At 50.2% G+C, this 15,825-nt stretch overlaps 1 protein-coding gene across 1 annotated transcript; it reads right to left on the reverse strand.

Annotated features, from left to right (window-relative positions):
- Positions 1-1,367: 1,367 nt before the first annotated feature.
- Positions 1,368-15,273, reverse strand: LOC142246563 (uncharacterized). Its single transcript, XM_075319631.1, has 4 exons — positions 14,949-15,273; positions 14,708-14,834; positions 8,081-8,151; positions 1,368-3,446 (listed from the first exon to the last, which is right to left on the reverse strand). The coding sequence occupies exons 1-4, from the start codon at positions 15,265-15,267 to the stop codon at positions 3,139-3,141; spliced, it is 825 nt and encodes a 274-aa protein (XP_075175746.1). The 5' UTR covers positions 15,268-15,273; the 3' UTR covers positions 1,368-3,138.
- Positions 15,274-15,825: the final 552 nt, after the last annotated feature.

The following is a 15,825-nucleotide window of genomic DNA, read 5'->3' on the forward strand; positions in this document are numbered from 1 at the left end:
CACATTTACAATACAATGATGGTCCCAAAGCTTATCCACAAAAATGCCACCGAGGTAGTCCTAACTCACCCCCAATCATATCTGCTCTTCTGTGGGGGCTACTCAAAAACTCACCATCTGGAGACCTTCATAGCTGATTGCTAGACCTGGCGCTTATGCCCCAAGCTGGAAAACAGCCGCGCGCCCCCCAGGCCCCGCCAGCCTCGCGCCCCCCCCCAGGCCCCGCCAGCCTCGCGCCCCCCCCAGGCCCCGCCAGCCGCGCGCCCCCCCCCAGGCCCCGCCAGCCGCGCGCCGCCCCCCAAGCCCCGCCAGCTGTACGTCCCCCCCCCCGGCCCCCGCCAGCCGTACGTCCCCCTCCCGGCCCCGCCAGCCCGCGCGCCCCCCCAGGCCCCGCCAGCCGCGTGCCCCCCCCAGGCCCCGCCAGCCGCGCGCCGCCCCCCAGGCCCCGCCAGCTGTACGTCCCCCCCCCGGCCCCGCCAGCCGTACGTCCCCCCCCCCGGCCCCGCCAGCCGTACGTCCCCCTCCCGGCCCCGCCAGCCGCGCGCCCCCCCAGGCCCCGCCAGCCGCGCGCCGCCCCCCCAGGCCCCGCCAGCCGCGCGCGCCCCCCCAGGCCCCGCCAGCCACATTTACAGTAGCTCCTGAGGCATAGGTTGAGGTCCTCTTCTATAAGATAATGCACTGTATATAATCAGTGGATTCATTATCGGGGAGGGGTGGATGATTCTCCTCTTCCCAGGTCCATCCATGTATACCCCCCCCCCCACCCCCCTCGCTATCAAACACCTTCCTCTCTCCAATATGAGATACTCCGGTCTTAAATACTCTGCACACGTCAGCTGACAATGATTACAGAAGCTGCATAACATTTACTGGATGATTAAGTAACATACCCCGTGCCTGATTTATAGCGCTGTGTATCTATACACTGTAATACAAGCACACACATAATACCGCCATACAGTAACCATATACATAAACTAATATCAGTCCAACCATAGAGGCCTGAGAATCAGCAGCAGTATTCATACAGTGGAGTGTACGAGCAGAGGGTCCGCTCGTGGTCTGTCATCACAGCTCTTGCACTTGTTACCTAGGAGACCAGCCTCCACTGATCATACTGCAGAGGTGGCCGGTGACTTAGCAACATGCAGTAAACTATGAAATAGTGAAATGACTTTCATTTCCTGTGTCATGGTGCAGGGGCTGGGACCCGGATTCCTGCGATGTGACACTTACTTGGCTGAGTGTTGCTTCTTCAAAGCAATCAGTGTTTTATCAGCAGGAGATTATCATTATTGGAGTATGTTTTCCATGCCTCTTAGGGAGCTCTCACACATCCGGCTTTTCGCCGGTTTGCCGGTTCCGGCGCATGCCAGTACAGTGTATACAGTACAGTGGCAGCGCGACAAGCTCTGGTCACATGCTGTCATGTGACCGGAGCATGTGACCCGGAAGTTACAGTGCTGCCACTGTACTGTATACACTGTACTGGCATGCGCTGGAACCGGCAAACCGGCGAAAAGCCGGATGTGTGAGAGCGCCCTTAGACCAATCCCACTCCCAACAACGATTAGCTACTTTCTGCCTATGCACAGTGTATCCAGAAAGCCACAAACATCTTGCCTCTCCTAAATCTGCAGCTGAGAAAACTGTGACTGACAACTGCTGCACCCAGGAATCAGTGTCTCTATCCCTACATTATGTCAAATTATATAGCAAAAGCCTAGTGACTGGGATCAGGAGTCCGGTGTGGGGGATCAGGAGTCCGGTGTGGGGGATCAGGAGTCCGGTGTGGGGGATCAGGAGCCCGGTGTGGGGGACCAGGAGCCCGGTGTGGGGGATCAGGAGCCCGGTGTGGGGATCAGGAGCCCGGTGTGGGGATCAGGAGTCCGGTGTGGGGATCAGGAGTCCGGTGTGGGGATCAAGAGTCCGGTGTGGGGTCAGGAGTCCGGTGTGGAGTCAGGTGTCCGGTGTGGGGATCAAGAGTCCGGTGTGGGGTCAGGAGTCCGGTGTGGGGTCAGGAGTCCGGTGTGGGGTCCGGAGTCCGGTGTGGGGGATCAGGAGTCCGGTGTGGGGGATCAGGAGCCCGACTGACAACTGCTGCACCCAGGAATCAGTGTCTCTATCCCTACATTATGTCAAATTATATAGCAAAAGCCTAGTGACTGGGATCAGGAGCCCGGTGTGGAGGATCAGGAGCCCGGTGTGGGGATTAGGAGTCCGGTGTGGGGGATTAGGAGTCCGGTGTGGGGGATTAGGAGCCCGGTGTGGGGGATTAGGAGCCCGGTGTGGGGGATCAGGAGCCCGGTGTGGGGATCAGGAGTCCGGTGTGGGGGATCAGGAGTCCGGTGTGGGGGATCAGGAGTCCGGTGTGGGGGATCAGGAGTCCGGTGTGGGGGATCAGGAGTCCGGTGTGGGGGATCAGGAGTCCGGTGTGGGGATCAGGAGCCCGGTGTGGGGATCAGGAGTCCGGTGTGGAGTCAGGTGTCCGGTGTGGGGATCAAGAGTCCGGTGTGGGGGTCAGGAGTCCGGTGTGGGGGATCAGGAGTCCGGTGTGGGGTCAGGAGTCCGGTGTGGGGGTCAGGAGTCCGGTGTGGGGGATCAGGAGTCCGGTGTGGGGGATCAGGAGCCCGGTGTGGGGGATCAGGAGCCCGGTGTGGGGGATCAGGAGCCCGGTGTGGGGGATCAGGAGCCCGGTGTGGGGGATCAGGAGTCCGGTGTGGGGGATCAGGAGTCCGGTGTGAGGGATCAGGAGTCCGGTGTGGGGGATCAGGAGTCCGGTGTGGGGGATCAGGAGCCCGGTGTGGGGGATCAGGAGCCCGGTGTGGGGGATCAGGAGCCCGGTGTGGGGGATCAGGAGCCCGGTGTGGGGGGTCAGGAGTCCGGTGTGGGGGGTCAGGAGCCCGGTGTGGGGGATCAGGAGCCCGGTGTGGGGGATCAGGAGTCCGGTGTGGGGGATCAGGAGTCCGGTGAGGGATCAGGAGTCCGGTGTGGGATCAGGAGTCCGGTTTGGGGGATCAGGAGTCCGGTGTGGGGGATCAGGAGTCCGGTGTGGGGGGTCTGGAGCCCGGTGTGGGGTCAGGAGTCCGATATGGTCAGTCCTGGTGATGGCGCTGATGGCCATTATCTAGACCTCCTCTAGGGTCTCAGTTTTTGGATCTCTCGCTCCAGCACTGTCTGGTGCATATATTTGATCAGGAACTTTTTACGCTCGGTTCTCTCCTTTATAACGTCGCGTCTCTCCGACATCCGGAAGGTGACGTCCTGCAGAGCGTTGTAGAGGAAGGTCAGCACCGCGTGGTCCCTGCCGAGGGTCCGCAGGTGGTCTTCTCTTGTGTAGTTCTCCACCAGCAGCACTTGCTCCGCACCCGCCAGATGGAACTGTCTTTCTATCTCCGCCGCATTCGGATTGTTCTTGCGGGTAATGATGACTATGGGAGAGATTCCTGCGAGAAGAAGACAGAAATCACCTAATTCCATCCACAGACGTCATCAATAGATCTTCACCAGTCAGGATAAGAGTCATGTTTAAGAACGGCCGCACGGCTGGAAAAGAAGGCGATAGCTCTGCAGGTTCTTACCACTGCACGCCTCAACGCCGTCCCGGGAGCTTTCTCAACGGTACAGAAAACAATACGCAATCATAATGTATCAATATATCCTCACCAGTACAGTGGGATCTCGGATTACGAGTAACTTGGTGTGCAGACCTCCTGGTTCTTGTAGTTCACCAATACAGGGTGTGTATCAGATAACCAACGCAATCATGGAGGAACTTCAACTGTCAGCCGCTTCTTAAAGGCAGCGCACTGACCAATCGGAGGCAAGCGGCTCCTGCTTATGACGTCAGCGCTCTGACAGCAGAAGCTCCGGCATCGGTAACGATGGTAACCAGATACACATACCTGCGGACTATAAGAACCAGGGGGAATGTACTGTGAGGACATCATACTGTGTGTGGGAGGAATGAACTGTGAGGGCATCATACTGTGTGTGGGAAGAATGTACTGTGAGGGCATCATACTGTGTGTGGGGGAATGTGATGTGAGGGCATCATACTGTGTGTGGGGGGAATGTACTGTGGGGACATCATACTGTGTGTGGGGGAATGTGCTGTGAGGGCATCATACTGTGTGTGGGGGGAATGTACTGTCAGGACATCATACTGTGTGTGGGGGAATGTGCTGTGAGGGCATCATACTGTGTGTGTGGGGAATGTACTGTGGGAACATCATACTGTGTGTGGGGGGGGAATGTACTGTGAGGGCATCATACTGTGTGTGGGGGAATGTACTGTGAGGACATCATACTGTGTGTGGGGGAATGTGCTGTGAGGGCATCATACTGTGTGTGGGAGGAATGTACTGTGAGGACATCATACTGTGTGTGGGGGAATGTGCTGTGAGGGCATCATACTGTGTGTGGGGGGGAATGTACTGTGGGGGACATCATACTGTGTGTGGGGGGGAATGTACTGTGAGGGCATCATACTGTGTGTGGAGGGAATGTACTGTGGGGACATCATACTGTGTGTGGGAGGAATGTACTGTGGGGACATCATACTGTGTGTGGGAGGAATGTACTGTGGGGACATTATACTGTGTGTGGGGGGGAATGTACTGTGAGGACATCATACTGTGTGTGGGGGGGGATGTACTGTGGGGACATCATACTGTGTGTGGGGGAATGTAATGTGAGGACATCATACTGTGTGTGGGGGGAATGTACTGTGAGGGCATCATACTGTGTGTGTGGGGGAATGTACTGTGTGGACATCATACTGTGTGTGGGGGAATGTAATGTGAGGACATCATACTGTGTGTGGGGGGAATGTACTGTGAGGGCATCATACTGTGTGTGTGGGGGAAATGTACTGTGTGGACATCATACTGTCTGTGGGGAAAATGTACTGTAAGGACATCATACTGTGTGGGGGAATGTACTGTGAGGCCATCATACTGTGTGGGGGAATGTACTGTGAGGACATTATACTGTGTGTGGGGGGAATGTACTGTGGGTATATCATACTGTGTGTGGGGGGAATGTACTGTGGGGACATCATACTGTGTGTGAGGGAATGTATGGTGAGGACATCATACTGTGTGTGGGGCGGAATGTACTGTGAGGGCATTATACTGTGTGTGTGGGGGAATGTACTGTGTGGACATCATACTATCTGTGGGGGGAATGTAATGTGAGGGCATCATACTGTGTGTGGGGGAATGTACTGTGAGGCCATCATACTGTGTGGGGGAATGTACTGTGAGGACAATATACTGTGTGTGCGGGGAATGTACTGTGGGTATATCATACTGTGTGTGGGGGGGAATGTACTGTGGGGACATCATACTGTGTGTGGGGGGAATGTACTGTGGGGACATCATACTGTGTGTGAGGGAATGTGCGGTGAGGACATCATACTGTGTGGGGGGGAATGTACTGTGGGGACATTATACTGTGGGGGGGGGAATGTACTGTGAGGGCATCATACTGTGTGTGTGGGGGAATGTACTGTGTGGACATCATACTGTCTGTGGGGGGAATGTAATGTGAGGACATCATACTGTGTGTGTGGGAATGTACTGTGATGCCATCATACTGTGTGGGGGAATGTACTGTGAGGGCATTATACTGTGTGTGGGGGGAATGTACTGTGAGGGCATCATACTGTGTGGGGGGGAATGTACTGTGGGGACATCATACTGTGTGTGGGGGAATGTACTGTGTGGACATCATACTGTGTGTGGGGGGAATGTACTGTTGGGACATCATACTGTGTGTGGAGGAATGTACTGCGAGGACATCATACTGTGTGTGGGGGAATGTACTGTTGGGACATCATACTGTGTGTGGGGGGAATGTACTGTGAGGACATCATACTGTGTGTGGGGGGAATGTACTGTGAGGACATCATACTGTGTGTGGGGGGAATGTACTGTGAGGACATCATACTGTGTGTGGGGGGAATGTACTGTGGGGACATCATACTGTGTGTGGGGGAATGTACTGTGAGGACATCATACTGTGTGTGGTGGGGAATGTACTGTGGGGACATCATACTGTGTGTGGGGGGAATGTACTGTGGGGACATCATACTGTGTTTGGGGGGAATGTACTGTGGGGACATCATATTGTCTGTGGGAGGAATGTACTGTTGGGACATCATACTGTGTGTGGGGGGAATGTACTGTGGGGACATCATACTGTGTGTGGGGGGAATGTACTGTGGGGACATTATACTGTGTGTGGGGGGAATGTACTGTGGGGACATCATTTTGTGTGTGGGGGGAATGTATTGTGGGGACATCATACTGTGTGTGGGGGGAATGTACTGTGAGGACATCATACTGTGTGGGGGGAATGTACTGTGAGGACATCATACTGTGTGGGGGGGATGTATTGTCGGGACATCATACTGTGTGTGGGGAGAATGTACTGTGAGGACATCATACTGTGTGTGGGGGGAATGTATTGTGGGGACATTATACTGTGGGTGGGGGAATCTACTGTGAGGACATCATACTGTGTGTGGGGAGAATGTACTGTGAGGACATCATACTGTGTGTGGGGGAATGTACTGTGAGGACATCATACTGTGTGTGGGGGAATGTACTGTGAGGACATTATACTGTGGGTGGGGGAATCTACTGTGGGGACATCATACTGTGTTTGGGGGGAATCTACTGTGAGGACATTATACTGTGTATGGGGGAATGTACTGTGAGGACATCATACTGTGTTTGGGGGAATGTACTGGGAGGACATCATACTGTGTGTGGGGGAATGTACTGTGAGGACATCATACTGTGTTTGGGGGAATGTACTGTGAGGACATCATACTGTGTGTGGGGGAATGTACTGTGAGGACATCATACTGTGGGTGGGGGAATGTACTGTGGGGACATCATACTGTGTGTGGGGGAATGTACTGTGAGGACATCATACTGTGTTTGGGGGAATATACTGTGAGGACATCATACTGTGTGTGGGGGAATGTACTGTGAGGACATCATACTGTGGGTGGGGGAATCTACTGTGAGGACATCATACTGTGTGTGGGGAGAATGTACTGTGAGGACATTATACTGTGTGTGGGGGAATGTACTGTGAGGACATCATACTGTGTTTGGGGGGAATGTACTGTGGGGACATCATACTGTGTTTGGGGGGAATGTACTGTGGGGACATCATACTGTGTGTGGGGGGAATGTACTGTGGGGACATCATACTGTGTTTGGGGGGAATGTACTGTGAGGACATCATACTGTGTTTGGGGGGAATGTACTGTGAGGGCATCATACTGTGTGTGGGGGGAATGTACTGTGGGGACATTATACTGTGTGTGTGGGGAATGTACTGTGAGGACATCATACTGTGTGTGGGGGAATGTACTGTGGGGACATCATACTGTGTGTGGGGGGAATGTACTGTGGGGACATCATACTGTGTTTGGGGGGAATGTACTGTGAGGACATCATACTGTGTTTGGGGGAATGTACTGTGAGGACATCATACTGTGTTTGGGGGGAATGTACTGTGAGGACATCATACTGTGTTTGGGGGAATGTACTGTGGGGACATCATACTGTGTTTGGGGGGAATGTACTGTGAGGACATCATACTGTATGTGGGGGGAATGTACTGTGGGGACATTATACTGTGTGTGGGGGAATGTACTGTGGGGACATTATACTGTGTGTGGGGGGGAATGTACTGTGGGGACATCATACTGTGTGTGGGGGGAATGTACTGTGGGGACATCATACTGTGTGTGGGGGGAATGTACTGTGGGGACATCATACTGTGTGTCAGGACATCCTACTTGGGGGGGAAAAAGTTGAGGCAAAATGTTGTGTTGCTTTGTGTCTCCATGATGTCAGTGTATGATCCTGTACAGAGAAGTGACTGTAAGTGACTGACCAAAGCTTGTTCTCCATGGTTGTCCCCCAGCAGGAGCAGTTATTTTCCTTGTGTCACCTCCTGTCCGGTGCAGCGTGATCGTATGATCCCACATGTTATAATCACTCATTTTATTTCTCTATTTTTGGTTGTTTTTGGTTTAGTTTTCTGTGGCACTCACCCGTCATGGTTGTGCAGCCTCGCAGCAGGGCGTTTATCTCACTTGCTTCTTCATATGGATACAATGAACCGCTGTAAATTATAACAATATGAAATGAAAACCTAATTATTCTTTGGAATTTGGGTGGGTGCTGGATCCACTAAGACCCTGCGTTGTTCTGTAACCACATACCATACCCCCGTCTGCAGTGGTGAGGACACGCAGGGATCGCGGGCGGGGCAGAGATTCTTGTGATTGTTTTATATCCAGGAAACGTTTGAGGAATTATTTATTTATTATAAATACCTGTGTGTGTTATTAGAGATGAAGCACTGAAGAGAATGGAAGCAGAACAGTAAAGACTGACACACCGACGTACCGAAAGGAAAGAAACCTTTCCAAGAGCCTCCCTGGCAGCGTAATGGTGTCCACTAGAGATGAGCGAGTACCGTAATATTGGTGACCGCTATACTCGTAACGAGTACTTTGTAATGCTCGTGTATTCGCACCGAATATCGAGTACAATGCAAGTCAATGGGAAATGCGAGTAATTTTTTGCTGGACCCAACAAAGTGGTCTGGGGCCTGAGGAAAAGGCTGCAATGGATGGGAAAGTGATGACACTGAACGGGGAGAGCCTGGAGACGATGCCTGCATGCATTTCTGACTCACATGTGGTTTCTGGGAATAATTCACATTCTCTCTCTCTCTCGTTCTCTGCTTATTCGTATTCACTCATTCTCCCGACCGCCGGCGTCTGTGATTGGTTGCAGTCAGACTCGCCCCCATGCTGAGTGACAGCTATCTGACTGCAACCATTCACAGCCTCCGGTGGGCAAGTCTATATCGTACAGTAAAATACGTAATTAAAAACATAAATAGCGTGCGGTCCCCACCAATTTTGATACCAGCCAAAATAAAGCCTCACAGCTGGGGGCTGGTATTCTCAGGATGGGGAGGCTTATGTTTATTAGGCTCTCCCCAGCTTAACAATATCAGCCAGCAGCTACCCGGAATTGCCGCATCCATTAGATGTGACAGTCCTGGCCCTTTTTCTCAGTTTTTCCCAATTGCGCTGGTGCGGTGGCAATCTGAGTAATAAGGAGTTAATGGCAGCCCGCAGCAGCCACAAAGTCCTAGATTAGTCATGGCACCCCACCCCATCACTAATCTGTAAGTGAAAGTAAATAAATACAAACACCCCAAAAATCCTTTATTTGAAGTAAAAGATAAGAAACCACCCTCTTTCACCACTTTATTAACCCCAAACACATCTCCAGGTCCAACATAATCCACATGAGGTCTCATGACAGTCCTGGCTCAGCTACATCAAAGTCTAGAGAGACCAAAAACATGTCTGATCTCTCCAGGCTCCGGGAAACCCTGACAAGAAGGACCCGGATGGCAGCAGTGACATCACTCAGTTCATCGGAGGTCATACCTGGTGTCACGAAACGGGGGGTAGGAAGTGGACGTTACAGCCCCCCATTCCACCACCCGACTGACCGAGCACGTGACACGCTCTCTAGCGCCCCTCTTATAGTCAGGCCAATTATGGAAATGCCCGACAATAAGCAAGGAGGCCACTATTCTACTATGCCGATGATTCAAGGGCTCCCGGTGAGAGTAAGGTATATATTCCCTCGACCTCTGCGGACGGAATATATCTAAACCTCCCTCAGATCTCACTGGTTGCCCCACAATGATCCTTGGCATAAACTCGCTGCCACCAATCGATTACGATAACTATTCGCCGAGCACACAGACGTGGGATTCAGGATCGAGATAACAGAACAGCCCAAGATTAAATTATATATTTTAATCGCCCTAAATGACACACTAGAAACTACAATATATACAATATGGAATTTACAGAATATATACATAGGCCAGAGTACATCTACAAAGAAGACATGGTTACAAATAGAGGCAGATCAAGCAGTTATGCAGGTAAGCAGTTACCTTATGCGTCTGGCCACAGGGGGGGCGCCATTCGACCAGGGTTCCGTGGACTTCTCACATGTGTATCCGACACAAAACCCCCGAGCAAAGGCAAACCAAAACCTGGCCACCTTGCCTTTATCAAATTGGCTCCCCTCCACATTCCCTTCTACCTAGTGACCTCACAGGGGAGCACTGCCCCACCCCTGTCTTGAGTTTGAAATAATATCCCAAAGTGATTATTGGCCATAACTTTGCCTGGGAATGTCGTAGGCGGACGCCAATGCTCTCATTTTTACAGTTATGATTTTATCTTCACAATGATAGGACACATGGGTAGTCTGCTGGTGCCCCACTGGCCAATATCAAGTTTGGGATACCTACAGAGGTCCCACACCTATATAAAATATGTGCTGGAATCGTCAGCATGGCGGGATGCCATATTTCTGCTTGACATTTATAGGAAGCACGGCTCACGAGATATTACACATTTATTCCTGGTGCCTGTCTGTCTCAGGAGTACAGGATACCTGTAAGTAGTCTGTGGCTTCTACAGGGTCCCAGAGGGGGGGGTCTTCCTTTCCTTTTGTGCTCCCAGGGCCTAAACAGCTCATTTATAACCAAAGCTGATATATAGTAGGAGTAAAATTGTGAAAAACCAAAGAAAGAAAAAACTCCTAAAAAAAATGACTTTATTAGAATTAAATATTAAAATCTATGAGTATAAAAACAAAATTGCTTTTACATGGTCGTTATATAAACTAATTTGTTTAAGTGGGTGTAGAAGGGTGATAGATCCGATTTGTGAGCATAGTGCTAGTTGTTTACTATTCTCAAGGTAGGGACAACTATAATAGTTGCACTTCTTACTCCAGTAGCTTTTATAAGGAGATTGGGAATGAAATATATATCCCTCCCTTTCACCTACCTACCAGCGGAGGTGCACCATACGTTTTTGGGTACCCCCCGCTCCACGTCGTCTCTCCCTATTTTCTCCCTGCAGCTCGTCAGTTGCAACCGGGAGACCCACCATCAAAGAAAATAGATAGTGCAATTAGTCACAATTCACTGTTCAGCCGTACATAAGTATGTTGCAGCCATATTATAGATATTAAATAAATCTCAGATCAAATGAAAAAAAAAAATAATTTTATATATATAGATATAAACTCCAGCAGGGATAACTTATCTGCCAGGATCATCCAATAGTCTATCCCGTAATCCCGACGCGTTTCCCCCCTATATTTTTCTTAGGGGTTCATCAGGGGAATAACTGATCCGAGGCTTGTTTCTAGAAAAGATATTACATATCTCTAATATAATGCATTATAATGTCTTAAAGTCTAGATAGGTTCTCAAAGAAATGGCACTTAGAATGTTAAAACATAATGGGGGAGCATACCTTAAAGATCCAATGGTACCGGTAAGCAGAGCATGACGTCAATGGCCCATAATGGGGTCAGTCGTCCAATATACAATAGCTGGCTGCATTCAAAGTCCTGCAGGTCCCATAGTGCCGGCTGTTATGTAGTAACGCCTCCCTCATCTATCCCTCTCTTTTAAATGAGTAAACTTCTTACCGTTCCCGGTTCCCCAATCCCGCGCCGGAAATGCTACATATGTCATTTCCATATCCGCTCCATGGGGCCGCATTGTTGCGCACCATGGCGACCAACCGGAAATAATCCGGAGGTCACTTCCGCACATGCGCAGTATGGTGCGTTCCACGGTGCCGGACCGGAAGTGACTAGTAACGTCACCTCCGATATACGGCTTCTCCATTCCTCCTCGTGCTGCCTGATCAACACATGGTATCGTCGTCACTCCCAGACATGCGCAGTAGACATGTCACGGGGCATTGTTGACATCGCCCACCCTGTGCATGTTTGTACTGGGCCAGGTAGATTACAACGTGCCGGCCTCTCTGTATAGCTATCGATGTTGGGACTATGGCTCCCTGCAATTTGCAACCTAAGTGTAGGGCAGCAATTTAATAAATTTACACATATATATCCATATGTATCTCGATATAATGAATACCGTATATATCGCTGGGAGTGAGATAACCCGCTACCAAAGAGCCACTCCTCCTATCAACATCTTATAGGCCAGATCTTATGATTGCTTAGTTAAGCCATATATATATATTACTGCTAATGGTACATCAATGTGTTAATATTATCCAGCCAGGAACGATATCATACTTCCGGCCGGAAGCCGGATTATTTCCGGTTGGTCGCCATGGTGCGCAACAATGCGGCCCCATGGAGCGGATATGGCAATGACATATGTAGCATTTCCGGCGCGGGATTGGGGAGCCAAGAACGGTAAGAAGTTTACTCATTTAAAAGAGAGGGATAGATGAGGGAGGCGTTACTACATAACAGCCGGCACTATGGGACCTGCAGGACTTTGAATGCAGCCAGCTATTGTATATTGGACGACTGACCCCATTATGGGCCATTGACGTCATGCTCTGCTTACTGGTACCATTGGATCTTTAAGGTATGCTCCCCCATTATGTATTAACATTCTAAGTGCCATTTCTTTGAGAACCTATCTAGACTTTAAGACATTATAATGCATTATATTAGAGATATGTAATATCTTTTCTAGAAACAAGCCTCGGATCAGTTATTCCCCTGATGAACCCCTAAGAAAAATATAGGGGGGAAACGCGTCGGGATTACGGGATAGACTATTGGATGATCCTGGCAGATAAGTTATCCCTGCTGGAGTTTATATCTATATATAAAATTATTTTTTTTTTTTCATTTGATCTGAGATTTATTTAATATCTATAATATGGCTGCAACATACTTATGTACGGCTGAACAGTGAATTGTGACTAATTGCACTATCTATTTTCTTTGGTGGCGGGTCTCCCGGTTGCAACTGACGAGCTGCAGGGAGAAAATAGGGAGAGACGACGTGGAGCGGGGGGTACCCAAAAACGTATGGTGCACCTCCGCTGGTAGGTAGGTGAAAGGGAGGGATAGATATTTCATTCCCAATCTCCTTATAAAAGCTACTGGAGTAAGAAGTGCAACTATTATAGTTGTCCCTACCTTGAGAATAGTAAACAACTAGCACTATGCTCACAAATCGGATCTATCACCCTTCTACACCCACTTAAACAAATTAGTTTATATAACGACCATGTAAAAGCAATTTTGTTTTTATACTCATAGATTTTAATATTTAATTCTAATAAAGTCATTTTTTTAGGAGTTTTTTCTTTCTTTGGTTTTTCCTAAACAGCTCATCTAATTTCCATATCATAAGAGATTGCCTTTTGTTCACTCCATTGCTAACAGACAATTTCCTCAAGTTAGTTAGCATACTGATTGAAGCTTCCTTAGGCCTGAAGGCCCAGTCACCCACAAGAGACATGGTTGTACCCTGACAAGATGGCGGCTAAAGGAATATGGCTTCATAGCTCAGAATATATCCCTATTTCCTCACACCTGGGTTCCCAAAGTATGACCTCTGGTGACCTGAAGCACTGTGGCCTAAAGTGCGGGACTATGTCCTGCTCCCCACCAGCCCTTTATTACTGACAATGCCGTGTAGGGCAGCCCACACCTCCATACCGGCACTACCACTGTGAAAGTGCTGGCGGGGAGTGGGCCATGGCCCCGCACTTTAAGTTAGAGTGCTTTAGGTCATCAGAGGTCGTACCGTAGGCCTCCGATGAACTGAGTGACGTCACTGCTGCCAGCCGAATTCTTCTTGCCAGTGTTTCCCGGAGCCTGGAGAGATCGGACATGTTTTCAGTCTCTCCAGGCTCCACTGTAGCAGAGCCAGGACCGTCGTACAAATCACTGTGGATTACATTGGACCTGGGTTTTTGGGGTTAATGAAGTGGTGAAAGAGGGTGGTTTTGTATTTTATTCCAAATAAAGGATTTTTCTCGGTATATGTGTACTTTTTAATTGTGGGATTAGTGATGGGGGTCTCATAGAAGACCCCTTCCCATCACTAATTCTTGACTTCACTACAGCTGTGTGCTGTTATTAACCCCTCATTACCCTGATTGCTACCGCATCAGGGCAATCGGGATGAGCTGGGTAAAATCCCAGCACTGTCGGATCTAATGGGTGTGGTAATGCCGGGCGGCTGCTGGCTGTTAATTTTAGGCTTGGGAGCTCCCAATAACGTGGGTCTCTCCAGCCTGAGAATACCAGGCCCCAGCTGTGGGGCTTTATCTTGGCTGGGTATCAAAATTGGGGGGGATTACATACCATTTTTTTTTAATTCTTTATTTTACTGTATGTTTTAGACCCAGAGCAGTGTGATAGCCGCGTCACACTGGTGATCGGTGAGTATGAAGATCTTGGAGAGAGGCGCTGGCAATGTATTGTCACAAAATGACGGCAGAACGGCTTTTATAGACCCTATGACGCTGAGTGGCTAGCCAATCACAGTAATGCCACAACCAAGATGGCTGCGGCATTACTGATTGGTTAAGAAGCCCAGTATGTTTAGGGGCTGAAAATTGGGCGCCAAACCTGCTGTGCGGAACATCCGAATATAGCGATGCATATACACCATTACTCACTATATAACGAATAGCCCAAATACCGTACTATTCTGCGAATAGCGAATAGTGATGAATTAATTCACTCATCACTAGTGCCCACCCCTCCCCCGGGAGCAGAGCTCATACAGAGCAGTGCTGATGCAGGGGATTTCTCATAGGGCCTACCTGTGCACGAGCACGGGGACGGTGAGATCGGAGTAATTTGGAGCCAGATCCGTCTTCTCCACTTTCTCTACCAGGTCTTCATATTCATAGAGTCTGTCCACGCGCTCATCCAGGGGGAGGAAGGATCCTGCGTGTGAAGGAAGGGATGGAGAAATGAGGCTCGCACATTATCGATAGAAGGAAGAACTTTAAGACCAGGAATGTGACCGATCTATACCCTGGTGCAGAGGACAGTTCTCACCGAGCTGAGCGTAGAGGGTGGGTATGTCCCTGTGGTATATCAGGTGGCCTGTGCCTCTGTTGTCCGCTATGGTGATGATGGGGGTGAGCTGGAACGTCTTCCTGACCGCCGTCTGCTCATCGCTGACGTGCATGACGTACTCTCCTCCCTCCAGGACGTATTTACAGGAGTTTATCAGCATGGACTTTCCTGACCCTACCGGACCAAACAGCTGTAGTAGCACCCGCTGGTACCCCTGATCACCGTGCACGCCGCCATCCAGGCTGAACTCACGGATATACGCCAACATCTCATCCACGGATCTCTGCGGAGCCTCCATATTCTCTGAAATGTTATAACACACACGGAAAGTGAAAGAATTCAGAGTTCAGGGCGCGGTGTCAGCAAACACAACGTGTGACTAATAACGAAAGAAGTACACACTGCCTGCTGGACGGAAACATACCAGCGCCTCCTCTATCACTGCTGACAACCGGCCTGTATACAGGTGTGACTAATAAAGAAGGACGCTCCCACTGCCTGCTGGACGGAAACATACCAGCGCCTCCTCTATCACTGCTGACAACCGGCCTGTATACATGAGTGAGAGGTGTCAGCCACGCCCCCTGGTGATGACATCACTGATAAGCGTGACATGAGACCACACCCCCTTATATACAGCCCTGCCCCCCGGTGATGACATCATCACTGATAAGAGTGACATGAGACCACACCCCCTTACATACAGCCCTGCCCCCGGTGATGACATCACTGATGTAATGACATGTGACCAGACATGAGACCACACCCCCTTATATACAGCCCTGCCCCCCGGTGATGACATCACTGATGTAATGACATGTGACCAGACATGAGACCACACCACTTATATGCAGCC

This window comes from Anomaloglossus baeobatrachus, chromosome 7 (assembly GCF_048569485.1).
Source record: "Anomaloglossus baeobatrachus isolate aAnoBae1 chromosome 7, aAnoBae1.hap1, whole genome shotgun sequence".
Classification (NCBI taxonomy): Eukaryota; Metazoa; Chordata; class Amphibia; order Anura; family Aromobatidae; genus Anomaloglossus; species Anomaloglossus baeobatrachus.